General features: G+C 32.8%; 3 protein-coding genes and 1 long non-coding RNA gene across 15 annotated transcripts; 1 reads left to right on the top strand and 3 right to left on the bottom strand.

Annotated features, from left to right (window-relative positions):
• Positions 1 to 186: 186 nt before the first annotated feature.
• On the bottom strand, positions 187 to 19,689 carry LOC100643069. 4 transcript variants are annotated; one of them, XM_003393527.4, is made up of 11 exons: positions 19,559 to 19,689; positions 18,375 to 18,526; positions 18,149 to 18,307; positions 17,164 to 17,576; positions 16,607 to 17,084; positions 16,183 to 16,523; positions 15,909 to 16,117; positions 15,538 to 15,823; positions 15,318 to 15,457; positions 15,044 to 15,193; positions 187 to 13,930 (listed from the first exon to the last, which is right to left on the bottom strand). In XM_003393527.4, exons 2-11 carry the CDS (start codon positions 18,495 to 18,497, stop codon positions 10,818 to 10,820), a joined length of 5,412 nt encoding a protein of 1,803 aa, XP_003393575.2. In that variant the 5' UTR covers positions 18,498 to 18,526; positions 19,559 to 19,689; the 3' UTR covers positions 187 to 10,817. The 4 variants fall into 4 exon arrangements, with proteins under 4 accessions (XP_003393575.2, XP_012170262.2, XP_020723964.2 ...); XM_012314872.3 differs by having other exon boundaries at positions 15,909 to 16,114; XM_020868305.2 differs by lacking the exon at positions 19,559 to 19,689 and adding an exon at positions 19,394 to 19,520.
• LOC100643601 lies at positions 19,675 to 25,483 on the top strand. 9 transcript variants are annotated; one of them, XM_048410152.1, is made up of 13 exons: positions 19,890 to 20,165; positions 20,278 to 20,515; positions 20,604 to 20,677; positions 22,837 to 22,951; positions 23,035 to 23,138; positions 23,207 to 23,278; positions 23,338 to 23,438; positions 23,532 to 23,635; positions 23,941 to 24,182; positions 24,253 to 24,428; positions 24,560 to 24,698; positions 24,762 to 24,961; positions 25,024 to 25,483. In XM_048410152.1, the coding sequence occupies exons 4-13, from the start codon at positions 22,861 to 22,863 to the stop codon at positions 25,244 to 25,246; spliced, it is 1,452 nt and encodes a 483-aa protein (XP_048266109.1). In that variant the 5' UTR covers positions 19,890 to 20,165; positions 20,278 to 20,515; positions 20,604 to 20,677; positions 22,837 to 22,860; the 3' UTR covers positions 25,247 to 25,483. The 9 variants fall into 9 exon arrangements, with proteins under 9 accessions (XP_020723972.2, XP_048266109.1, XP_048266114.1 ...); XM_048410157.1 differs by lacking the exon at positions 20,604 to 20,677 and having other exon boundaries at positions 20,278 to 20,434; XM_020868313.2 differs by lacking the exons at positions 19,890 to 20,165; positions 20,278 to 20,515; positions 20,604 to 20,677 and adding an exon at positions 19,675 to 19,811.
• LOC125385969 lies at positions 20,755 to 21,852 on the bottom strand. Its single transcript, XR_007225770.1, has 2 exons — positions 21,589 to 21,852; positions 20,755 to 21,330 (listed from the first exon to the last, which is right to left on the bottom strand). It is a non-coding gene; the product is annotated as an uncharacterized LOC125385969 (long non-coding RNA).
• LOC105666342 (60S ribosomal protein L18) lies at positions 25,346 to 26,897 on the bottom strand. The gene is made up of 4 exons (XM_012314832.2): positions 26,817 to 26,897; positions 26,592 to 26,678; positions 25,866 to 26,072; positions 25,346 to 25,752 (listed from the first exon to the last, which is right to left on the bottom strand). The coding sequence occupies exons 1-4, from the start codon at positions 26,817 to 26,819 to the stop codon at positions 25,483 to 25,485; spliced, it is 567 nt and encodes a 188-aa protein (XP_012170222.1). The 5' UTR covers positions 26,820 to 26,897; the 3' UTR covers positions 25,346 to 25,482.
• Positions 26,898 to 27,867: the final 970 nt, after the last annotated feature.

The raw sequence follows: 27,867 nt of genomic DNA, 5'->3' as shown, positions 1-27,867 counted from the left end.
GATTTTACGGCCATACATTTGCTCATTTATACGTTTGGCCTAAACATTCATTTTTATCATTCTAAGATATTTAGAAACACCGACCACCGGCGACTACCGTAACAATCAACGTGTTAAAGAACGTTGGAGTTGTATCTCGTACATAATGGAAGATCTCAATTTGTTAAACAGGAAACAATAAGAAAATTCGTAATTATCATTTTATTAAAATCAATTTTCTGAGATCTATTTTCGTAATCGTAGTTCTATCGTTTATTCGTTAGTGGATTTTTACTTACTAGAATTCAAATTTTATCTCAAGTAATATCACGATTAACGTGTATTTTGTACATACTTGCTTTAGATAACTAATCGACACACACACACACACAGTGTGTGTTTACATTCAAAATTGAATTACGGATTCTCGAATTTCTTCTTATCAACGGTGACACAAAAATCAGGAAAGACAAAATTGTAGTATGCTGAAAAGCTGATAGCTTCCCAAAATGAAGCAGACTAAGCCTGAGTGTGACGCTAATATTTTTATTTCTGTCGATTCTTCTGTGCTCTCCCCTATTATAAATCTAATAATATTGAATTGCTCCTTTTCGTAAATAAAGATTCTGCGTATCAGTTTATCTTTGTTATACTTCTCTTTTTGTTCACAATTATCTTTAAAAACAATTACATACATACATATATGCATGTGTATGGTGCACTTTACATTACAATAAATCTTTTCCCCGGGCATTCGAATCTCAACCTCAACTATTTGGCTGTCAACAACGAATGAAAACGATAATGTCGCATTTTTCGCTTTTTCCTCGTTCCTTCTTTTTTACATTCCCACATACGATCCGTGTATTCTCGTAAGATGAAACTGACCGTTAGATTCAGTTAGGTAAAAATATACAATAAAATCGCTAGACGCATTAAATACGCAATAGATACAATTCAATCATATAATTTCTCTTTAGCGTGAACATTCGTCTAAATCGCTATTGATCGTCTAATGGATCGTAGGATATTTAGAACAGGTTGAAACATTAATCACTGTTATCACGATTAATTCCAAAACTACCAGAATGATCGAAATTAGCAATACGTATTCTTTCTATAGAAATTTTGTAAATTCATTAGCGCGCCTCTTTGTTTTCTCTTTGACACAAATTTTATATTTTAGTCTTAGGTAGTTCTGCTGTTGATATCTATCGTTTATTGTGCTCTGTAATATAGCAATCTATCGAAATGGGATATCATTTTACGAGGAAGAGCAGATTTACATGTGACTTAATGCAAACTAGTTTCTAGCATGTTTCGCGTCTTATTTTATTCTTATCTTAAATTTTCATAAATATTTGCGCAGTGATCAATGTCCTGTCCTATGTCGCAGAAAAATTTTTCTTTAAGATTCCTCTATCGACAAAGTAAATACGTTCGTGACAGAAATTTACAAATTTTCTACGAACATTGGGCATTAACTTTAAATTATTACACAACGTTCGAATCTCTTATTGTTAGTCGTATGTCATTCGCAAAACATAGGTTTCTCAATCACATAAAACTCGCTTAATAAGTCTAATTCGAAAGTTATAATGGAAATAATATCCGAATACACGTAATCCAGTAATTATCTAAAGATTATCTAAAGATTCATCACACGTGATCGTAATGCAAGAACCACACAGTATCTACGCGGATGCTGGCTTTTCTCGCGAAAGGTTATTAAACTAAGTACTTCGTCGAAGCTGCTTAATCTTCTAACGACCGGAGAATAATTACGACGTGTCGTGTTTCGGACCTCTTAAAATGATAAATTAATAGTACCATTTGTTTCTGATTTGTTCTCTGATTGGCAGTTGTTGCAGAGTATCACCTGGTATGACTTTCTGTTTTTAACCCATAGAATCGGCAAAACAATGACGAAAATCGATAGCACATTAACACAAACACGATATTACAATCCGTACGTACACATACATCGAGTATAATAATTACATTCTTCATTGTTCGTATGATAAAGAAAGCTACGCATAAAACGCATTTCGCTAAAACAATTGCTAAATAATTATATTTTCTCGTTATATTGTTATGTATTTATAAATCGTTAATTATTACTCTAAGTAATTGGTAAATGTTATTATCAACGCATTGACTGCCGAATAGTTACATTTTGTACTTTTTCGCTTTATTAAAAACTAAGATTCTGCGATCTGTTCACGATTCGTTTAATACAACCGTCCCTCGATTCACGCGGAGTATCCGTTCAATGTGCATTCGTCTTCACGTAAATCCAAAATCGCGTAAATAAGGTCTATCAGTACAAAAGAAAAAATATATACACGTATGATGACTAGCACAACGTAACGAACTTTTATTCGTATCTCATACAGCACTAACCCGTTTCAACAGAATAAGTTACACTTGTTACCTTTAAACTTCTAGGAAAATATATTTTCTGGCCGCGTAAATTGCGCTATAATCTTTCGCGTAAAAAGAAAGACTCGCGTAAATTAAGGGACGGTTGTGCTTTATATTGTACCATTGAATAATTATCGAAGGTTTTCCCAATATGACTGTTTATTTCACCTAAAAGCTGTAATTAATCTCAACATGGCCAATAACAATCAATGATGATTATAAGGTCAGTGACAACTATAGACCTTCATAGCAGCCAATGTGTTGATCACGCATAGATCTATATAACGTATAAAATACACAATCCTCGAAGCTATCTACGGTCCACGCGACTCTTACCGGCGTTTAGAGGATTAAATCGCCGAAATAAATACACTACTATCATTTTTCTTCGTCGGAAGAAATATGGGATGAAAGTGAGTGGCTGAGGTAGCGAAAATAAAGAAGAGAGAGAGAGAGAGAGAGAGAAAAGAGAGAGGGAGAGAAAGAGAGAGATACGTGTGTTATACTATAATATGAAGAAAAGGAAGTTGCAAAAAAATTCACAATTTGGTGTTAACTTGTGATCTTTTTTTCTCTCGAAAAATTAATTCTTTTGCTCGAAGCAGAGTCGTGTGTCTGCTATACACTTTATGCAAAAAAAAGAAGAGTTACGCGTTCTACCAAGAAATACAACGTTCCGTATTTTGTTAGATACTATGTGTATAATTCGTCGGATTTTTCTTTTTCGTATCAAGTTGTGAGTATTTATAATAAATTCGACGCATTCACTCAAATAGTTTCGTATCTTTTTGCGGAAATCGAAGGAGGGATAGAAGATCCAAGGATTTGCAGACAATTGGTACCTAAGTTTATTCGATAAAGGGACGAATACGCTTTCGCTTGAATTATACGTGTAACTTTGCATTCTAACGAAACCTCTATAATACAAAATAAAAGTATTCTGGTGGTATGCACCAACATTGAAATCTCTGCGTTTTTTAATACCAACGAATGCCCTCGATGACACTGCATTTGCTACGTCGAGAGAAGCACAAACTCTTTTAGTTATCGAACGGTAAATCCATCTAATACTTCACAATACAGAATCATTATTCTCGTTTTATGAGAAAAATGACATTTATGGCTCGCCTTTGATTATTTTAAAAGGTTCAACTACGAACTACGTACCTAGAAATTTAAATTACTAATAAAACAACTTTTGAAATATTATCACGTGCGTCGCATGAATTTATATATTACTAAAATATTCCTAATAGATATTAGGTTGACTTTTGATTGAAAAATAAATTTTAATATTAGTTATTTCATAACTAGCAACCAGCTACGTTTACTGTATTAGTCGCTATAAAGAAATGCAAAACGAAACATTCAAACTACAGATATCTTCTTCGATAAACATGAAAACAAATAAAACGAAAAATATTCTACCTTCGATATACAATAAAAATCTATCACCAAGTTAGTAAATTATATTATATATTCATTGAGTAATTTATATTGAACACATAAAACGCGTCTAAAGACAAAATTCTTCCTAATATCAGCCAAGGTTATTTATTTTTATATTATTCACAGAATAATAGAATTAATTTTTTATAATTATATATACCTATGGCAGATGTAATATTTATATTCTGGTATTTAATACTTCATTATAAGATTAATATTTTTTTATACATTATATTTCTATAGAATCGCGATAATTTTATAAATATATTGATTATGAAGAAAATACTAGGATGCACATATCCACAAGATTAATCCACAAAAATGATTGTTAGCATAAAAAGTTAAAAATGTAACAAAAAACATCACATAAATTAAATGAAGGAAACCTGCTCACATCAAGAAATATCAAAATTTGTATGACTACATCTCTATATTCAAAGAGCATTATTACTTGATTAAATATTGATGTAATAACAAAATATAACACTCAAAAGATTATACTTTAACAAAGACCTCAAACGCTATACATATAACAAAACATTAACACTTTCATGATAAGTATGATTGACTTTTAAATTAATATATGAATATGAGTCAAGAATATCAGAAACAAAGAGTAGTATAATGTATCAATGCTGATTAGTACAAATCGCTTGTTAAAAACTAATTTTTATTTTTTTTTAATACCATGTTTGTTATTGGCAGTCAACGTTATGATTTTGTAAGTGAAGATCATAGATTTAGAAGAAACTCGCGATTTTATTATATGTCTATAATTACTGCATTTAGTAATATAAATGAATAAAAAACAGACAGTAAAAAGTAATATATGTTGAAGTAATTCTCACTTCTAGGAAAACTCTACATCTTTCTTTTGTATACCCGTTACCTGAACACCGCCGCTACGAAGGAAATAGAATTTAGTGAAGCAAAAAGAAAAGGGAACGTCAATATTATTGTGCCCTTGAATGTAAATGTTGTTTGAGTTACAGCGTCCAGAAATAAAGAGCTATAAATAGATTAATATTGCTGTCTCTTGTAACTTTCAGTTAGAGTTACACACCAAGGTTAATCCTTTTGTAAATGTTGACCACATGAATTCGAACAAATATAAAAGAAGCAAGAAAAATGTTAACAAAAACAACTCATCGCGCCAAGAATAGCGTACACGTGATAAATAATTACTATAAGTAAGTTACTGCTAATGATTGCCCCAACTCGAATTAATAAATACATACCATCATTTTTACATACTACACTCGTGAAGAAAACTTCTTGCTTCAGTAAAGGAATTAAAGAAATCGTCGTTGAAATTCTAATAAAAATAAACTTGAAGAACGATATCATCGTTAAAATCATTGCACCTACTTTTCGACATTTTTGTTCGTTGTTTCTTTATGAAAAAAAAAAGAACAGGGGATAATATGATGAAATATCGTTTCCCTCGACGTAGCAGCGAATAGATACAGTGAATCACGAAACATAATCACAGCATTTACGAGGACGAAAGTGATGATTAGAAGCTTTGTACTAAATCTCACGGCTAAATCCTCGAAAAGAGACCTTGTTCGTTCCACCGAAAAGATCTCATCGTTTTCCATTTGTACTAGCAACAAACTCTAACGAGTTAGAAGTTATATATATATATATATATATATTTATATGTATTTATATCTATATAAACGAACAATCGATTTGTTGCTCGACACATGATTCTCTATTAAACACGAGAGTGGTTTCAACCGATCGGTGATCAAAATGTTCAACAAAAGGCAAAAGAACACAAAAGGAAGGAAGAAAGAAGAGATATCAGAGATTTTGGCCAAGCCCCTTCAAAGAAAACATATAAATAAAACATGTTTACTTGTAGAAAAAAAAAAAACAGGAAAACGTACAGAAAAGAATTGAACTAAGTAATAGAGTCGAAGATCTTGGTCAAAGACTTCCCGATTTTCTTTGATCGTTGGTACAATCAGAAAGCGGTAATTCTGCATGAAAAAAATAAGCCAAGAAGATAAACTAAAATTTTGCTCCAACTCTAAAACAATCATATATTTTGATTGTATGATACCTTTAATTTCTTCGGAATACACAATGAATTTAATATTGCTCCATAGATAAAAATCAAGCGAAGGTTAACTCAGATATACCAGGCAAATATTTTAAGTCGATTTTCTCGGAAACAAAGTCCCTTCTTCGCGTAGAATCAACCCTTTGCCGATTATACCATCAACTACGAAATACCTTATATGAAATGAGAACCTCTTCTCCGTGAAAGTATTAAATAGAACGTAGAAATAATAACGACATTTCTCGATTCGCGTAATACAACTGTACAGTGCTATTGTGTATTTGTTAAAATTGTTCTAAGATACCTATTTTCACTAAGGATCCGCGATACTAACATCTTCTCCGTGAAACTAAACGAACAATTCTGCGGCATAAGGTGTATTATTCGCGAAATTGCATGTCATTTGGATTATTAAAGTGCTGAAAATAGAACTATAGTCCCCACACTACTAACGTTTCCGCTTATGCAACTAATCGATTACAACCCATCTTTGGCTCTTCAGGAATTCTTTCTCCTTTTTTTCCAAAGTTACCTAGCAACACCTAATTCGCGGTTACGGGTTTAAAGAGGGTAGTTATCTGTGATGAAACGTGTCAAAAATATATATATGCTATTTTGTCGTTCGTGTGATCTAACACCTACGCAGAAATTGTATCGAAAACATATCGAGGCGAGAGATTGTAGCAAGAACCTCGAATATTTACAATTTCAAAAAGTTTCTGAAGCCACTGATATCTACCACACGATAAACGTAGTAATCTCGAGAATTGAATCAATGGGATGAATTTATCTGTTGCGTCCTTAGTGAACGGAAACTATTAAGATATTAAATATTATAAATTCGAAAGCTTTTGAAGATAACTAAGAACGTGCGTACGTAACCAGGTACGACAAATGAAAAGATTATCTAGCATACTGGAACCGAGATTCTAAATCGATATGACATACATACAGAATCCCGTTTCCGTTTTCAAACTCTTGCTCGTATACAATGCAAGAATTATTACGCTCGTACTTTACGCACATCGATATTACATGACAAACCCTTGCTGGTATACAACGCAAGAATTATTACTCTCGTACTTTACGCACATCCATATTACACAACAAACTCTTGTTCGTATACGATGCAAGAATTATTACGCTCGTACTTTACGCACATCGATATTACACGACAAACATCCAATCATTATATGAATTATGAATTTATACCATCGATGATCTTTACAATAAAATATGCAGTGAATGTTCGCTTGTTTCGCACGATTTGTATCACAAATCAATTAAAATCCTTTGGATTGAAAAGCAAATTTTTTTTGCAAAATAGTCGAATTTTTATACGTAGATACGCATATATGTATAACGCAATGTAATACAATTTTGGTATACTATATATAACACTTATTTTATACGTTTCATTCTACCGATACCGTTTCTAAACTAAGCGTTATCAACGAATTTTTTTCATTGAGAAAAAAAAGTTTCCACGAATATCAACCAAAGACCATTTCCTCCTACGGATATACGACGGTCGATATAATAATCGACAAAAACGAAGAACAACGATTTTTCAGCTAATTTTATCCAAGTCTGAACACCACTTAGCGAAACTCGATCTTTTACTATATTAGAAATTGATATCTCACTTAGCAATATACAGGGCTGTTGCATAAACAAATCGTCAAAATTCCCGGAGAACTTGGAACAGCCAGAGGGAAGTTTTCATTCGTTAAACGCGATTAATCGGTTCGAACAAATTTCCTCTGGATCCGTAAAAATATATTACGGATGGCTTTCATGGAAAGCATGTCTCGACGGCGGATATAAAAAATAGAGACGAGCGCGACGATCTCGATCGGACACATTTTTGTATGCAGGCGAATGCGAGTAGCTTAGTGCTAAACCGAAACGTGTATTATAACGAATCTGTGAAAAGCCACACTGATCGAATTCCACTTTTTGTTAATTTATATAATTTCACTACATAAATTCATGATTAATGTTCAATTCTTAAATTCATTTATCACAAGAAGATGACACAAATAATAGTAAACTTTAAGGCAAATCTAAGAAACAGTATTTATAATATCACTTTTCTATATTTTTCAACTTACAGAGTTGATCAATGCGGCTTCTTCTAAACCACTCATATGTATACAATCTTGCTCGTGCTATTAGTTCTCAATATCTTTTTTTTTTCTTTTTCTCTTTTCCTCTTTATTTTTCCTAAATAATAGATTTTTGATAGCAAAATAGGAAATGACAACGTTTAACCAATTTTTATACGCAATACACCGATGATAATGAATTTATATTCATTATCGTATGAATGCAATTAAATTCAATTTTAAAATTCAATTTTAGAATGAGAATTTCCACTTTTCCGTCCTTGTAACTACAGTAGCTCGCAATAATATTTGAACACTTATGGAAACTTTTTTGTGAATATATTGTATGTTTTATAAAAAAACATTTTGAAATTTTATTAACATTGCAATGAGACACGATTATTACGGTCATTAACAAGACGCAATAATTAGTGAGAATATCTTTAGTACTAAATGTATGTTTAAAACCATGATTCATACTGCATAGTAATTTTTTACTAAGTGTTATGTTTGTAATAAATGTCTTGTTACTTTTATATATAGCTTTGGATTGATTTGGTTTTCAAATGTTGCAAATGCAATCACGATACTGGTGTCACTACAATGATAGTGAAATTTTAAAAAGTTTCGTATATCGCACATAATATATTCATAAAAATACTACTGTACATTCTTTGCGTTAGGGCTGCACGTACTTATTACGTAAAAACTATATCAGATTAAAGAAATTTGTTCATTATATTGCCAATAAAAAGTAGTAAAATTTTGATCTTCTCTATTCTCTTTCTCCAGAAAGTTTCATATCATTTATAAATAAAGATTCTTGGAACTAATAACGTGAAAATCCTTTAATAGTACTAATCGAAACGCAAGGCAGTCGCCGTATTAAAGAAGTATTTAAAGTGCTTAAATTATCGGTGAATGGCTACGAATCGATTCGTCCGTTTCATCTGAATTTCCTCGACCGTAATAAAAAGCTAGAACACTTCTCGTATGCACCACACGGACAACGTACAACGCATTCTCGTTCGACTCGACGTCGATGTAAGGCAGTCGGAACAGAAATCGCTATATGTGTTTCATTTTTTTTTCTCTTTTTTTCTCGTTTTGATTTTCCTTTAGATATCTATGTGTACGTATATATATATATATTTATATATACAGGGTGCATCACAATATGTGGAACCCACTGCAGGAGTGAACAGGGGGCACAAAAACAATGAAAAAAGTTCACATATGAACATGAGTCCGATCTGGCTTTCTTTCGAACTTATAGCTACTAACATTTCAATAATCCACAACTGTTCAATGAAATGACTATCTTCGTCGTGTCAAAGAATTTCGCAATTTTTCAAAAATTCCACGTGTACGTCGAATAATACAGATCGAGGATGGCCATTGAGTATGGACCATCTTCTATGAAGACAGGCAGTTATGGATTTAAAACGAAAAATGGCTATAAATTTGAAACAAGGTCAGATAAAACATACGTTGATACGAACCTTTCTCGTTGTTTTTATGCCTTCTGCCCACTCTTGAAGTAGGTCCCATATGATATACTTTGTATATAGAAGTTTTTTTTTTTTCTTATTTTAACACTTAACCAACCGAATAGGGAGATCTCCCCTCTGTGAAGAACATCGTTGCGTGATCGAACGGAGAGATCTTCCTTTTTGACTTTAGCAACGTGTTTTCTTCCTTTTTTTTTTTTTTTTTTGTTATTATCAGTTATTGTTTACCTGGAATTGTTTCCAATTAATTGCGCCACTTTTTCTACTTTATAAAGTACGGTAAATAATAAAATACACCAATTTAGTGGTATTAAAATTAATTAACAAGTTACACTATCAATTATAAATAAATAAAGTTACAATCAAACGATACCAAACTGCAACAAAATATTAAAATGCATTATAAATTTTTAATTTCACCCTCAACTCGTGTTATCTTCAATGTTTTTAATTTTACCTATATTTTTTTATACTTTTAATATATACTTTTAATTCAATATTTTGTATAAACAATATGTGAAATAAATAAAATCGTTATCGCGAAATATAATTAACGATTTAAATAACTTTTGGACTTTTTTGTTTTTTAAGTAGTGAATATTAGTCCTTGATATTTGGAAAAATGCGCGATGGACAGCGTATAGATTGGCTTATCCGAACGCGGTGAAAACGTATAGCTCGCTGCGGCGCGCGCGGTTGGCTGAGTGTTAAGTGTGTATCGTGTATGTGTATGTGTGTGCGTGCGCGCGCGCGCGCGCGCTCACGTGTGTGTGTGTATTGTTTCCAATTGTTTATTTGTTCCACAAATTCAACTCGAATATTAATGGACGTAAATCCAATGATTACAGCCTTGCCCTTGTTATTATCATAGGAAATTTCATCGAGTGCCTCTAGAACGTTCTTTCATGTTGATTCTTTTCTAACGCGGTTACTAAATCAACATATATATACTACTGCTATTTCTATTTGTTCGATAATTCCTCTTTTTTTTTTTAGAAAATATTTTCAAAAATACCAAATCTGACAAGATGCCAGACGCTTGTCGTTCCATGAAAAGGGAGCTACAGCTTGCTCCACTCGTGAAATGTGATTATATAACACGTGCTTCCTAAGATAATTGTTCTTCGATAAAACGAGCATGCTAACTTGATTAGAATGAAAATCGGAAACGCGAATTGTTCCCGGTTTATACTCCTGCTAATCAATCCCAGTTACTTGCATCAGGAGTATGTAAAGGGCAAGGCTGGCCCTAGGTACATCCATGCAATCCTCTACTCATCTGCGTTTTTTTTTCTTCGACCTATTGCCTTTCTTGGACGTGGCGCAAACCGAGGTATTCGTCGCGCTCCTTTCAGCCGTCTCACAACCCGAATACTCTCCTTCGACGTTTGTGAGCACCACGTTTGGGTTCAATTCGTCCGAAGAAGTCGAACGTTCAGGCACGATCTCCTGCTCCGAATCGCTCCTCTTCTCTGGCTCGGTATCTCTTTCAGGTTCCGAGGAATCTTCTTTCGTAAACGTTGCACCTACCAACGGTCCACCGACATTCCACTTGTTTGAATCGTTTGGAACTTTTTCATCGATCTGGCTTACAGCTTCTAATTTGGAAACTTTCTCGGATGAGATGCTTTCACTTGCAGATGAGTTTGTCTCGTGCTCATTTTTAGTTTCCGACAAATTGGTCGGTAGATCCAGCTTTTTGTGAATTTTCTGTTCACCAATTTTCTTTCTCGTAGATTCGCTTTCTGTGGTGGAAACAGGTTTTTTTTTAACGATGGAACTCCCAGAGCCTTCTGTTGCATGTACAGATGATTCTTCCACGATTGTTTCCTTATCAGCTTCTTTCAATTGATTCGCCATCGTTAAGGATGGATCAGTCAAAGATTCCTCTTTTCGACAAATATTCCTTTCTTCATTACTCGCGTCTTCCGCTATTGGATCGAGGTTAGATTCCTTCTTTGTCTCATTCTCGGCAGAGAAAGTATTTTTCTTCTTGACGATAGAGCTCCAGGAAATTTCCTCTTCAGGATATAATTCCAAGTTACCCTCTCGAACTTTGTCTACCATCTGAGAACTCGAACTCTTTTTGTCTAAATTCTTTCTCAACGAAGATTCGTGTATCTTCTTCTTCAAAGACTCTATTTTCTCCAAGATAGGCGTGCACGACGAGACTTCGATAGGATTGAACGATTCAGTTTTCAACTTATCATCCTCGACTTTATCTTCTCCTCGCGTTTCTGACTCAGCCACGGGAGAACCACTTTTCTTCTTTACTACAGCGCTCCAGGAAAATTCAGGCAACGGCTCTTGCGAGCTTGATTCCTTCGAAACATCTTCGACAGGTTTTACAGGCTCGATGGAAGCTTCGGAAATTTGTACGTTGCTTTCGTTGGTGGCTTTCTTACTTTTCCGATACCTCTTCATACGAGTCCCACAGACCTCGGGTCCAGCGAGGATCTTACATTCAGAAACGGATGTAGTATCGATTAGTACTTTCATCTCAGCTTTCTGCATCGCGTCGATGTCGATTATCTCGATTCCTGCTTGCGATCGTTTGGATGCGACGTTTGAAGGAGATGTTTTAGCAGAACGAACCTTAGCTTTTCTTAGTGGACTAACATTTTCAGTAGTCGGGATATCTTTCGCGTTATCAGATTCTTCCAATTCCTCTTTTCTCTCTGTACTCTTATTCTTCCAACTATCAACCGGTTTAAAGATTACAGTCACATCAGCATCCGATGTGTCGCTTTCGATCACCACGATATCCTTTGTCTTCTTGGCATTCTTAGATGCCAACGCTGATTCTGCTGTAATCTCCTGAGATCCCTTCGTACTTCTTTCACACGCATCCTTAGCTCTTTCAGATGGTACATCATAGACGTCCGAATGGTGTATGTGTTCCATATCGTCGTCAGACGATGAAGGTTTACTCCTTGTCGTGGTCGATTCAATATCGCTAGCTTTACTAATTTCAAACTTCGGATCATCTTTGCAAATTTTGTCAGACGTTTCTACTAGTTCAGAAGCATGTATGTACTCTATATCGTCATCAGATATCGTATTCTTGCTGTTCTTTCTCTGCATAACAGGCGAAGAACCTGCGCAACTTATCACGTCCACGCATTTATCGCTGTCGATGCATTCAGCCTGCTGTAATTGAGCGATCTCGCAGCTTTGGATATGTTCAATGTCTTCGTCGGACTGAATCGAAGCACCATGTTTATTGCAACAAGGTGTATCGACGATGTGATATTCACTGGAACTGAAATCCGAGTCCGATGTCGATGATTTATATTTATCGGTTTCTTTAGTTAATACATCCGCACTTATAGTCGGCTTGAAATCTTCCTTCTTACCGGTTTCTTCGATCACAACATCCATTTCTATGATCGGCTCTACCTGCTTCATCGAACTTTTGCTTTCCACAAGAAATTCAACTTTTTCTTTGTAATTTTGAGCCGTGGAAGACTTTGATTTGTTTTTACATTTCCCAATTACAGTTTCTTTCGAATACTCTCTGCTTTTACTTTCAGAATTTTTACTGTCCGTATCTTCGATCACGCTTTTTTCGCATCCTTCCTTCTGGCTGCAATTATTACTAGAATCGTCGCAAGTAATGTCTTCAATAATGATACTATCTCCGTGTTCTTTTAGAATATACTTCTTAGTCCCGGTTCGTTTACTAGAGCATGCAGAGGACCCGATCTTCTCCGACTTCTTCGCAACCTTTTCAAACTCGCAAATTTTTTTACTCTCAGTTTTACAATGCACCGACGTATTCTTTTTTTCATGAGCTACCTTATTTTCCATCAAAACTACATTATCCTCATCATAGTTGACTACGTACTGTGCCTCGGATACGTTCCTCTCGTGAGCCCCTCTGTCTTCCCTTTTATCAATTTTCCTGCACCAAGCAGCTTCCTTTGCCTGGGTCATAGGACTGCTGGGGATTTCACCCTGTTCTACGCACAAACTCAAGCTGGTCGGTACATCGCGGAAGGCTTCTTCTTTCTCGAAATCGATAGTAGAGTTCCCAGGGTTCGTAATGGAAGCGATCTCGACGCACAACGCTTTTCTCTCCTTTACCTCATAGATGTTCTCATCCGGCACGCTGTCGATCGCAGGCTCGCCAGCTGAGCGCATTTCCGCGCAGATCTCGGTGAGATCGCGCAGAGTTTGACTCTCCGGCTCGAAATCGCCGAGAGAAGCCGGACCTTCTTCGGCGCACACGCTCCTAGGTGGTTCCGGCACGTGGCTCTCCTCCGCGAAATCGAACTCCTGACTGGAGTTAATGTCCTCCTCATCGGCCGATACAGTAATCACGGTGCCCAGAGGGTTGACGACTTTAGTTACCGGTTGACCCACCCTCTCAAATACCGATCGCCTCCCTAGTAACAGAAAAAGCCGTTGGCAGGTATCAATATCGAGTCACAATATCTCCCTTGTTTGTTTTTCTGTTTGGCCTTTTTTATGAGATGCATCGCCTGAGATATAATAAGGTATTACTGTTCTCGATACGGTTCGGCAATGGAGAGAGATTTTAAGTGACATCATCGAATACTAATTCAAATGTTGCATCATGAGGAAATACAGAGTTACGAGAACGGGGTACGTGAAAGATAAAGAGAGAAAGAGAGAAAATAAAAGAGTAATTAATCTTGACTTCTAATGTAAAGCTGATATATATACTCGATCCGAGTCGTCACACTGCACACCACAAAAACACAAACTTCACGTCACAATATACGTGTCGAGATCAAATGATACATTATAAAGAGAACAAGTTAGAACAGTTGCTTTCAACCTATGTAATTTCTTTCGTGTTCAGGAAAAGATTCTTATAGGATTAGTAACTGTAACTGCCCGCAGCTATTCGCAACTGTTTACCTCGACTTAAAGGGTAGACGTTGATAAAATGTATCGTTGTTAGTGATTAGATGTAGTATCGATAAAGGGGAGGGGGGGGAAACGGAGATACCTGCCTCTGGCCAGTTCTGTATCCACACAAACTTACAATCTAACAATCATCCGTCACCAAATGCAGAAAGCACGAGTATCGTATCAATATTTAAAAATACGTGCTTGGAAAAATTATCAAATACTCCCACAAATTCAAATTACAAGTTTCTAGAATAAAGTAAAACGTGATCTATATTTTGCGTTTTACAATTTTTCCCATCAAGACGTAATTGAAATCAGTGATGATCGTTTAAACAGATAAAATTAATTTAGTCGCGTTGGAATTAACTTTACTGCATTTAGCAGGAAGATCTTCACGATTGCAAGAACCGTAAATTCAAGAATCTATTAAAATCGCGTATTTGAGGCACTCAGAAATATAAGTTTCCAAATATCCAAATCATATAAAATGCTTTCGTTCTTCTTACTAATCAAAACAATGTATGGAAATTTTACGAAATATCGGCAATTGGGATATATCAGGATTCGTGATCTTCTACTTCAAAACAAAGCATCACAAGTTCCATGTAATGATTACTTACCTGGAGCACGGTGTGGTGCGATCGATGTCTCTAGCATAGCTTCGGCCAAATCTTCCCTCAATTGATTTTCACCACTGCCAACACCAGCATTTTCACTATCTAAGGGATCACCATACGCTTCCATAAATCTTGGAGACTGCTCATAACTGCCTAAACAATAAAAGGAATCCACATGAACGTGCAGTACAAATATTAAATGAATTGAATACAAATTTAATCTTAACAACAAAAATAAATATGCTAATATAATATTTAATAAATAATATAAACTTACTTCCTGATCCATCAATGACCACAGGTACCAATGATCTGGATGCAGCATGCGGCATATTGACTGGATTTGATCTCGCAGGACGAGATCCACCGGTTACTCCAATTTCAATAGCCTCTGCTTCGACAAGATTCACAGTAGCTCTACATTAATAAAATTTTATTGTAATGATGTTATAATCTTAAAAACAATGTTACATATGTTACATCTCTAGAAAACTGACCCACTAGTTGCATTATAGGTTTTAAAAACAAACTGAGGTCCCATCCAAAGTCGCCTATGTGGACCAGCGTGTGTTACAATTTCTACTTGACTTAACCAACGATCCTCCGCTAAATCGCCATCTTGAATGTCTTTTGGTATAATATTGACATTTAGTAAAGGGCTAGACGTTGGCAAAGGTGGTACAATCTCTAAAGAATTCGGAGATCTCAGAAGAGGCCATTGACCTTTGGCTTCGACCTCTAATTCTATCATCGTATCGTCACATACTTTTTCTTTTGGTATACCTAAAATGTGTCATTAAATAGTACTTATATATTATAATAAATATATATTGACATTAATCCTGACTTAAATTAATATTTTATTCACCTGCAGCTGGTTTGGGTTCTAAATCATATTGTATCATATTTCCGTGACATGCCATAATAAACAAAGAATCAACTGCTCTCTTCATAACTTTTGCAGTAGATTCCCTTTGCGCATACATCCAAGCTCTCGGAGGTGCAAAACAAGCACATATTTTTAATGGTAATGTTCCACTATCGTCCGAGTGCAGTCGTTGTCGTTGCTGTGGCCTGCTATATAATATACGATAAATAAATTTACCCAATAATAGTAAATTCCGTAGATAATTAATAATTACCTTTGTTGAACTTGACTGTTTATGTGATTTAATGAAGATGGTTGTCGTATCTGTGCCAGAGGATGTAGTACAGTTGGATGAGGGTACGGAGGGAGTCTTGGGTTAGAATATGGATACACTGATAAAGGCAACTCTGTATGAGATACGGGAGAATGAGATCTGGTGCCGTCGTCCATTAAACCTGCACTTCTATGAAATCTTGAAAGTCTATTTACAACATGAGGTGTGGAATGAGTTCGTATTCCTACTGGTCCACCATATGGTGCAACAGGAAACACATGAGTAGTGCCCCGCACAGTTGATATCGCAGCCCATCGAGTATCACTCGAAAAAGCCATATCCTATTATAATAAAACACGAATCTTTAAAATACATAAAGTCTTAAAAGCACAGACATTAAAATTTGATTTAAAGAGATATGTACCTGCACTTTCGCAGTAGTATCTCCACGATGTAGAATATACAAATGATGTACTGCTGCCAAAGTGGGGCCACCTGGATGTGGCTGAATTCTAAATACATGAAAATCATGCCCCCTTTTGTCAGCGGTCATTAGCAATGCACCACTTAAATCAAAAGTCATAGCAACGATTGCATCACTATGGGCAGTAAAATGAGCAACGACAGTCTCTATATTCGCATCGTCTAATTCTTTCTCCTCTTTTGCTGCTTGGAGATCTAATATCGTAATCACTCCTGGTTGAGTTACATCACTGCTGGTATTATTAATGACTACTGGTGATACTGAATTGCCAGTTAAACTGGATGCAACTGTTTCTCCTAAACCACGCAATCCTTTTCCTAAAGATTTTGCCGCATATAGAACAGTTGCTGTATAACTTTGAACTCCTTCACTTTCGCAACCACCGCTACTTCTTTTTGCTGGTAGTAACTTTTTTTCGCTAAAAATATTTTCTATTATAACAAAACGTAATTTACTTTAAATAACTGCTAAGATTTTATAATCGTGGGTATTTTTACCTGTAAGCAAGCCATCTTGTGCCTAAAGTAACAGGATTTGGATTTGGACCAGGACTGGCATAGCAAGTAGTAACTGTTAATACATCTTCCAATGTTCGAGCATCGAATACCGCGATCTTTTCTAAAAATGTTACTACTATGGATCGTTTATTTACCAAAATGTCACAAACAGGATTTTTAAATTTTATGCTTTTAGCTTGTTCCCCAGTTTTTAATGAAATGAAACTAATGTTGCAAAATTGTGGTCCAGGTCCAGCTGAATCACATATTGCTACCATTGGCCGTTTCAATTCAAACAAATCAACATGTTCATCATCAGTCTTTGGATTTGGTAAAATTCTCAGAGTACGAACAACACCTTGTCGCCATGATAACACTTCAGTTCCTTCTCCAGTTGCTGCTATTAACCATACCTATATTAAATAATATTTGTTACTTTGACTTTACAATATCACTTTTAAAAAAACATTATAATATAAGATACAACATTATATTCTATAATAATTATGAGTTTTCTAAACAAAGTTTAAAGCATAAATGCTCAACTTAAATATATGAATTCTTTTATATCATCAAACTTCAAATATCATATTATTATCTCTGCAAACTACATGTACCTTGTTATTTTGATAATGAATGTGCTTGTTTACATATTATGCCTCCTAAATAAAATAAGATTCAAGTCATTCATAAACACAGACACAGTTTTAAAACTACTACACAAGAACAGTGTTCTATAATTAGAAACTTGATAAATCTATAAAGACCCTTCATGCTCAGTATCTAATATGTACACTTAACTTAAATCATATTTCAATTGATACATATTCATATATGTTCTTTGAAGGATATTTCCTACTTTAAGACTGTCTAAATTGCATATAACTTTTAAAAAACACCAAAGACATTGCAAAAAATTATTTTAACACGCAATCTTTTGCACAAGTAATGTAAATACTTAAAGGACAAGTGAACAAGATCAAACCTGAACTCCAGTTGTATAGCCAAGTACCAATAATAAAGGTGGTGTATTAGAGCCTTCATTGTAGTCTGGATACAGGGTAGGATCATTAATGTCTGCATACTCAAACCTTGCCCATGATATAGACTCTTTGTTCTCAGAATTTGGTGTGCCAGTATAAGCCTATATTTAAACAATGTAATATATATCTTAATAGAAGATCATCAACAGAATATTTTAATGTACCAACCTGTGGAACAATATCATTAATTATTCCTGCAACACTATCTATAATTGAACGATCAACTATTGGCTGAGGTGATACAACTTGTACTCCTTTATGCACACCACGCCTTGGAGAGTCTGCAGACATTTTTTCTTTCCCAAACTGAATATTTTTACCTAACAATAAATACATATAAAGCAATATTAACTACAAGAATAATTACATAATCATTTATAATATTTAATATCGTTAATATCGTTATGGATGAATATATGGAAACAATATTGTACATTTATTTTTATTATATTTATTATTATAAAAATATAATGATCAAATAATTTTTAATAATTTCCACAAACAATAAATGAACTGTAATCTTAATAAACTCAATATTTTGTGTTGTTAAATCTTCTCATTAAAAATTTATTTAAAGTTAACAAAAATCACTATATAACAAGGTCGTATTTCAATTATAAATATCTCTAAAGAAACATAATTTAAATTTATGATACATTACGTACATTGTGTTAATATAAAACAGAAAAACTTGTAAATTTAAAGACCAAAATATCACATTATATAAACCTAAAACAGGTATTTAAATTAAAAAGTATAGTAATGTGCAAAAAATATAGATTAAGAATCTGTATACATTACGTATTCATAATTTATTTGCATAAATATCAAATATATGCAACACACATTTCTATTAATAATAATATGAGATATAACAGATAAAAATTAAGCGAAACGACGAAATAAATAATTAATCAAAGATATTGTTATTTGTATAAGGAATTTACGAAATATAATATCTGTATATTTGATAATATAAAAATGAGTAACAAAAAAGTAGTGGAAGAATCTATTTTACTTATTAAAGAATATTACACAATCCAACTACAGCTGTTCGTCGTGTACACTCAGGGACGATTAGTAAAAAAGAAACACAAATGTCGAAAGACGATGAAACGAAAACTTTCATGATCTCTGTTGCAATAATACAAATATATTAAATTTGAATAAAATAAATGAACACTAACATTAAAATAACGACCCTGACATTTCGTAGAACAAAGGGGTAGAATGAAGTTTCTCACAACAAAGCTATCTCTCCTTTCCCGACCGTCGTTATTATTTGTCTTACAAGCAAATTTTTTCCGTTTCGATCGTTTTTGGATTAACAGCAAATAGAATCTCCGATTTACCTCGCCATAAAATTGTATTTTCATACTGGGAAGCTCGCCATCTCTGAGACGACCTTCTACTGCGTCATTCTGTAAGTGACTGACACAACACAACCAGAAAACGATAGTGATGTCACCCCGCCCGCGAAACGTTAATCTTTTTGTTCGAAATATTCAAGCGCGTCGATGGTGTTCCTTATTGCAAGAGATCGTCAGATCCGCTCTCCGCTTTGACGCGCCGACGAGGTTTTCCCGAAAAGTCGTTCGTTAAAAGGTATCACGTATCATAACTACTGTAATGGTCAGATTCGTTGAAAATACGAAAACAATAATCAGCTGATTCAGATAAGGAAATGGTAGGAAAGGAGGGGAGAATAAGAGAAAAGCGAACTCTAATACTCGTATCTAAAATACATCTAGATGGCGTAATCGATGTTCAAATTTCATTTTATCTGTATTGTTAACGGTAAATGTGTATGCAAAGTATGTAAATGGATGATTGCGTGTTAATCATATCTTTTGTTTTAATGGAAAAACTATTTAAACTAAAACTACATAGCTCTACATTGATTATAAACAACAGAATTTTTCATAACATCTTTGTCAATCCTAGAATGCAAGAAAAAATGTAAGTTATGAAGATTAACTTAAGAATGTTGAAAATATTAAAAAGACTATTCTAATAAATAAATTAAATATACATTAATGTAAAACGTAAATAATTTTATTTATTATTATAGTGGTAACACTGCACAAGTTTGTATTGTACAACCTGAAATGTTATGCTGCTAAAATATCTGAATATCATAAAATGAAATTATCATCTTTATCACGTTTTATTATTATGTCTTAAAGTGCTGATTAAATATTTAATATAACACAACAAAATGCCATGATGTTAGTGAGGAATATAATATAAAGTTATATATTTTGTGTAACATAAGCTACCATTGAAAGAAATTATGAATATATATATATGTATGTATATTATATCAATCGATGCATTATTTTCTACGTGGAGACTGATGCATTCATTAGTGTTTTATCATAAAAATTACTTTACAAGAGCGGTGTTTTTATAAAATTCCATCACTTGATGCTAACGCCACCTAGGAGTACAATACTATTTAAATTGAATCGGTATGTCCACAATATACATACATAATAATTCATAACAGTTTTTATTTAAGGAGTTACAATAACAAATTTAAACTTCATATTTAATCAAGCCTATAATTTTCAAAAAATGAATAAAAATAATTTTTTATATACATTTTATTTTATTCTATATTATTGTATTCTTAAGAGATATCGCTAATTTTGACTGAGCTGTTGAAGTAATTACTTCAAGAAAAACTCTACACCTCTTCTTTTGTATATCCGTGACCTGGAGATCGTTGTTATGAAGAGAATACAATATAGAAATAAGGAGAGGTCCATATTATTGTGCCCTTGAATATAAATTTTGTTTTGGTTTATAAGGTCTAGAAACAGAAGAGCTATAAGTAGATTTCTGTTGCTGTTTCTTGTAGCCTTCAGCTAGAGCTACAAGGTTAACATTTGGTAATGTCCTTTTTGCTATAAATATATGCTATCATAGCTTCTTCTATTGTATTGTAACACTGTAAGAGTGAGGATCTGGATCAGCATACACTATACCTGTACTTATACCTATACTTATTTCAATATATTTTCTATTATAAATTCATCCACTCGTTCCTCTATCAGACAACCTCAACATGAGCAATTTTAGCGTGTCTATATTGCGTGTTACTTCATAATTATGTCATTATCTAGCAAACAGAAGTAAAACTTATAGACACGAACATTTTACATGCTATATAATTATATGACAAAACGTAAATTTAAGAGGGAGAAAGATATAAATGTATACAATTTTTAGTGGAACATATTTCATTTTTTCACTGATTATGTAGATGAATTTGGGAAGCAAAAATTTCAGATACGTATTCTCTTTTTTCAAAAATTATTAAACGTAAAAGTTATAAGCAATTAAAAATTAAACAATCCGAACGTTTCGGATCACGTACCGAATATACCCGAAGAACATCGTAACGTCACAAGTGTGCAACGGCGCTACACAACTCGCTTTGTTAATTCGCTATACAACACCGCACTGGCGCGCGTACACATCAGAGCATGGTCGAATACGTATACGATCATGCAGAAAGGCATACTCGTGACATCACAAGGATAGATGGCAATCAAGAAACGCACATTTCAACGCCGCTCAATTATCAGCAAAGTTTTAATTTATTTACTTTGATTCTTGATTTATTAAGTAAATATATGTAACGAAAACATGACCTAATAGTTTTTAATAATTCAAAGTTTTGTTTTCAGTAGTATTTTTAACCAAAAAGACTGCAATAACCGGAATTAAAATATACATTTCCTAAAATAAAATATAAAATCAAATAGAGAAAGTTTTTTCCACAAGAAAATTTCTTCACGAAAAGTAAAGGAAAGTGAATTTCTATCATAAAATAATACGGAAGTAATATATTACACGCGGTCTCGCTATCCATCATTCAAATAGAAAAGAAAGAAATAGCTTTCCTGCTGTCTCATAATCGATTTAATATGTGCAATGATTAAATTTATATCTTTTGACAGGAGCTTCATAATGTAGTAGGTTTATCGTGCAACTATTCATGCAGCTCGATAAATCGTGCTACCTTATGAACCATAGTACCGATACACGCAGTTATAATTGTAAAATTTAGAGCAACATTAATATTTCATGTCGGTAGGAAAACGTAGGAAATTCTTGCGGTATTATCCTTAGGCTACTAGTGTACTGTAATTATCTGTGCGTGTATTTGTGCAGCGAGAAGCCAACTTAATCGGTAGAGTTTGCGTGTTCTCCATGTCACCGATGTCCCCGTGCAATAAATCGGAAGGGAATGGTCCTCCTCCGAGATATTCCGTTATTACAGTTCCTGCCTGCACTTCATTCGAGACAGATCAAAGGAATAGTAACTTAAATCCAGTGTTATTAAAAAACAAAATATCTTGATTTTAAAAAAGTTTAAAGTTACTTCAAACATGATGCGACGAAAAAGGGTACCTTGCTCTTTACCCGCGTTCTTCCGATTATTGCAAATTATAATTAATTTTTAAATTCCATTCCGTTTATGTACTTTAGTGAAATGATTTAAAATCTTCGATCATTAAATAGATTACTATTAGATATTAGATAGACTAGATAAGACTATTAAATGTTAAATAGATTATTATTAGAGTTTGAGAACTCAAAAATTATTAATTTTTTATAGGGTGGTTTAAGGACTGCACGAAAGATGGCTAAAAAGACAACACCGGCGGCATTACAAACTGAAATTTCTAATAACGAGGAATGGGAGAAGCTCCTTACAAAACCAGGGTTAATAGGAATGTATAAGTCACCTATTTAAAACTGAGCTTGAATAGAAACTTAAAAAATGTTACGTGTAAAGTTTTTAATAACCTTTCAGTGGTCGACATATATTCAGAATGGAGTGGACCCTGCACAGGGATGGTAAGCACTCTTAAAAAAATCAAAATGGAAATTGGAGGAGATACGTTGAGCTACGCCATGGTAATTTTATAATCGTAAAGAATTATAGATGTTAAGTATATAATTACTGTGTATTACTATAAATATAGGCAATGTGCGATTATATTACGAACTTAGAACGTTTTCAAGGGAAAAGTGAACCAACATGGATGTTCATACACGTAAGTTTAATATATAATTAAGATAAATTTTAAAGCTACAATGAATGCAATCCTACTAGAATGGTCGGATGGTAAATCTTATATTTGGTGCTGACTGCCCACAATTATTAAAAGTATTAACAATGGAATTGCAACGAGTACAAAATAACGAGGAACACGAGTATGTAAAATACATAATTTTTAATAAAACAAGTAGCCATTAAAAATTAGCATTGTTTAAATAAAAGTTATTAAAATAAACGTACACGTGTAGGTTTTCTTTAGATGTATCGGAAAGAAGTCCAGAAGAAATGAAACGATTAAAAATTATCGAAGAAACTAGAATAGCTAAAGAAACAGCAAAGAAGGCTCGAAAAGGTTTCGCAAGATCTCTCGTAAAAAAGATACAGATATATTACTATAACGATTACCCTGCACGCACACACAAACAGATCATTATTTCTTTATTTTCAATTTTATATAAAGAAAATTTGTTTATTGTCCTGGAGCCACATAATGCACGCTTTATTTTTTAATTGGTTATTATATATATATATATATATATATATATATATATATATATATATATATATATATATATATATATATATAATACTACAATGAAATGTCTAATTTTCACTATTTGTAATAATAAATTTTCGTGTAATTTCTATTTAATATAGAAGCGGAAGGTATAGCACGATATGAAGCCGAAATGTTGTATCTGACTACTTCACTAAGCAAAGAAACTTGCCTTTTACTTTTTCCGTGGGTTTTTAAGGATGAAGAATGTCATAAAAGAGATAAAAGATCTAGCCCTCCGTACATAGAATTGGTTGAAGAAATACTAATAGGAAATTACACTGTCGAACAAGAAATACGAAAACGACTCGATGAAGATATTCTATCTACGATGTTTAATGAAGTAATATATTTAATATGTCACTAACAAAAATTATTCAAAAGCAGACTTTCCAAATTAAACAATTTTACAGTCTAATTACGTATTATCATCAAATGCTAAACAACTACTTCTAGATGGGAAATGTATGTTTATGCGATTAAAAGTTAGCGAAACAAAACCAGAAATTGATGTTCATAAATACTTGTTAAATCTTTTATTTGGAGAACCGAAATTACCCAATACGGAAACAATTCTTAATGAAGAATGGTACGTAAATACGTAGAACATATAATATTTAAAATTATATATCTTTCATAATAATACAATTTGTGGTAGGACAATTCTAAAATTAACTTTCACGTTAATCCAAATTTAAGCAACTTCCTCCTTTTCTTTAGTTACGCTGGTCGACATCGCCCTGCGTATATAACAAGCGAAAATGAAATTTTTCCAATCGTATGGACACCACCAAATTGTCGAAATAAGGCAATTGTTTTTCGTACTATTTTTCCAACATATACCAATACTACATATCACGTAAGTTTTAAATTTTAATATGTCTAAAATAAATATTATATGTCACATATTATAATTTTAAAGTATGAAGATAAAACTACGAAGGTACCTATAGTAGTATTCAAATATGACTACATGAGAAAGAATGAGCTGAAAATGGTTTTACAAGAATTTGAAGACGAAGTAGTTAACTTTGGCATTTTTGAATCTGATAAGCCACTAGAAGCAAAACTTATAGCAAAGAATATTACGGAATTTGAATTGAATACAAAAGAAAGAACAGGGTAAATATTAAGAAAAATTTGAAATTTATAATTAAAAATGAAAATGTAATGTTGATTTTCAGATACGAGATATTTGTATGTGTTATAAAAAAAGTAGAATGTGAAGCGTTTTTAGGATTTGCAGGTATTGGACCTTATCATGTAAGTGAAAATCTGGAAAAGGGCATAGAGGAATCAAAACAATACTTCCCAGATGTTACTGCTTCCGAAGAAACACAATCAGACGACGAAGAAAAACCGGAAGAGTTAATAGAAAATACGGAAGAAAACAAAAATGGAACATGAAATATTACTTACAGGTGTATCTAAATTTGCATCTTATTTGAAATTATAATTTCAATTGTACGTTTCATAAAAAGTGAAGGAATTAATAATATATAAAAATATTGTTATGAAGCCAACATTTATTTTCCAGCCACCTAAACTTGCTATATGAAAGAATGTAGAAATAGACAAACTGTCTAAATATTGCAAGTCAATGTAAGGTTATGGTACAATAAACGATGGCAAATAAACAAAATTTATTTTTTATAACCACAGCTACGCCTACGTCCTCTTGCCCTCTCAAATTTTCGACCCTTTGAGCGTACTAATGGTTTTGTATGAGAGTGTGGTACACCAGGTGCAGGTCCAAAGTGTTTCACTGCTTCACGAGCTTTACGACGACCTTGCATTAAAACTGTTCGTTCTCCAATAGGTGTACGTAATGCCAATTGATCAAAAGTGATCAATTCACCTCCAGCTTTTAATATACGTGCTCTAGCTCTTTCCGTAACACGTAGAGCACAAACCTATAAAAAATTATGAAATTATACATTAATAATTTTTTCAAGCAAATACAAAATAACATATTTTATTTATACAAACTCAAAATTAAATTCTGATAATTATTTCTATTGCTTACTGTAAGTTTAGGAATTTCAAAAATCCTAGCATCATCTGTCACTGTACCAACGATTACTGCAATAGCATTTTCTCGTCCAGGTTTCTTCATAAACCTGACAATACGTGCAAGAGATATGGGAGGACGGTGTATTTTACTCATAAAAAGTCTCTTAAGAACAATTTTATTAAACTTAGAATTTGTACGTCTTGCCAGAAAACGGTAAAGCTATAACAAAAATAAAACCATATACTTCTATATTATTATTGTATAAAAAGATACTTTGATAAAAAATCACAATAATGTTTTACCAGTTTCATTACAAAATTATAAAAAAAAAACAATACAAACTTTGCATTAAAACGCAATAATATATAATTTCTTAATAAGAAATATGAACTTTTATAAACTTTCTGAGTAGCATTGTGTCAGCTAATATAATCGTCTTTTATATAAAGAAAAAAGACGGAATAGGAAAGTTGACTAAATTTTTCTAGCGAACGTTCAAATTGGATCAGACTATAATAGTACTGACACAGAGTGCGGTTCGCAAAAGAAATTTATCTGTTTCAAAACTCACGTGTTTATGACAACAATATAATATTAGATCAGTTGTAATACACAATTAACTTTCAATACAAGTTACAAGAGTGGCGTTAGTTTGTAAATAAAATACAGAATACAACTGGTACAAAATTAAAGGTAATAAAAAATATATATATTTAGAAATGCATGTAAAACACTTACTTTGACGAGAAGTCGTAAGTAGACATCTTGTGATTTAGGTTCTGTGCGCCGAACCTTCCTATCGTGTTTATGATTTATATCAATACCCTGTAAAAAAAATAATTTCGGTTAACTTTCTTTAACATTTTTCAAATTTAACAAAGAACTTTATTTATATCGATTAACACAGATAAATCAAAATTCTATTGATTTTATAAATATAACAATGCCACTGCACCACCCTACCATTTTGATACACCGGAAAAGAAACAGACGAGCTTATAGACAAATCGGATAGACACGTGTAAACGGATGTCCAAGGGGGCGCTGTTAGAGAATGCAAAATTGACACGATGAATACTAACTATGTAAAAACTATGAAGTGAACAACTTAATGTATAAATTTATATTAATTTTTCATCCAAATGAAAGTAGAAATAAACTTAAAAATAAACAAATTTATTCATCTTTACATAAATCTAGATTAGTAATTTTGATGCGTATATAAATGTATCACTAAATCAGAATTGCCAAGATAAAGAAAAAAAATTATTTAATATAAATTTTAGAAATTACTATATACAATCGTTAAAAATATATATATAACTTTTTTTAAAACATAAACTTTTACATGAAGAGATAAAACAATCATTTTTTAAATATTTAATTTAAGCTACGTACAATATTCAGTAATGTGCTTAGTATATTATACATACATATGTTTGGATACGGTTTAAATTAATGTAAATTAGATTTTTATTGTTTTTTTAATTTATTTTTTGAAGAAATTAATTTATAATTTTCACTCGATATTATTTATATAGAAATAAATTAATTTCTAAAAGGAAATGTATTTGTTTCATTTGATAAAAGCAGTAAATAAGATGGAAACAAGTTCTATACATTTTCAATTTGATTAACTATAAATACATTTATATATATATATGTACAACTAGAACAATTTTTTTACATATAGTACAATATATGTATTCAATATATGTCGGAGAAGAAAATAAACTGAAATTAAAACTGAAATATTTACTTAGTGTTATCAAAGAAAAATATGATTATATTGCACGTGTAGAATAACAAAAGTGGAGAAAATATGTATATAAAAACAGTCTTAATTCTACAGATTAGATAAATCTATAATTTATAAAGACAATTTATAAAGAAAACGAACTATTTTTTGAAGCTTTACTCAAAAATCACAAGTATAGTTTGTAGAACCGATATAGTAAAGTCATAAATTAAAATACTAAATGTCAACAATCGATTGATATAGCCCTACTCTGAG

Source organism: Bombus terrestris, chromosome 2 (assembly GCF_910591885.1).
Source record: "Bombus terrestris chromosome 2, iyBomTerr1.2, whole genome shotgun sequence".
NCBI lineage: Eukaryota > Metazoa > Arthropoda > Insecta > Hymenoptera > Apidae > Bombus > Bombus terrestris.
This window is presented reverse-complemented; position numbering and strand designations above follow the sequence as displayed.

Excerpts from the sequence above, each read along its gene's own strand:
- LOC100643069 (XM_003393527.4), bottom strand. The coding sequence starts at position 18,497 with ATGTCTGCAGACTCTCCAAGGCGTGGTGTGCATAAAGGAGTACAAGTT. Across the intron at positions 15,194-15,317 it reads GGTCATTGATGGATCAGGAA|GCAGTTATGAGCAGTCTCCA; the intron begins GTAAGTTTATAT and ends TTTATTGTTTAG. Across the intron at positions 13,931-15,043 it reads CGCACCACACCGTGCTCCAG|GGAGGCGATCGGTATTTGAG; the intron begins GTAAGTAATCAT and ends TTCTGTTACTAG.
- LOC100643601 (XM_020868309.2), top strand. Across the intron at positions 23,139-23,206 it reads ATACGTTGAGCTACGCCATG|GCAATGTGCGATTATATTAC; the intron begins GTAATTTTATAA and ends CTATAAATATAG. Across the intron at positions 24,962-25,023 it reads AATACAAAAGAAAGAACAGG|ATACGAGATATTTGTATGTG; the intron begins GTAAATATTAAG and ends GTTGATTTTCAG.
- LOC105666342 (XM_012314832.2), bottom strand. Across the intron at positions 26,073-26,591 it reads ACTTACGACTTCTCGTCAAA|CTTTACCGTTTTCTGGCAAG; the intron begins GTAAGTGTTTTA and ends TTTTTGTTATAG. Across the intron at positions 25,753-25,865 it reads TTGAAATTCCTAAACTTACA|GTTTGTGCTCTACGTGTTAC; the intron begins GTAAGCAATAGA and ends AATTTTTTATAG.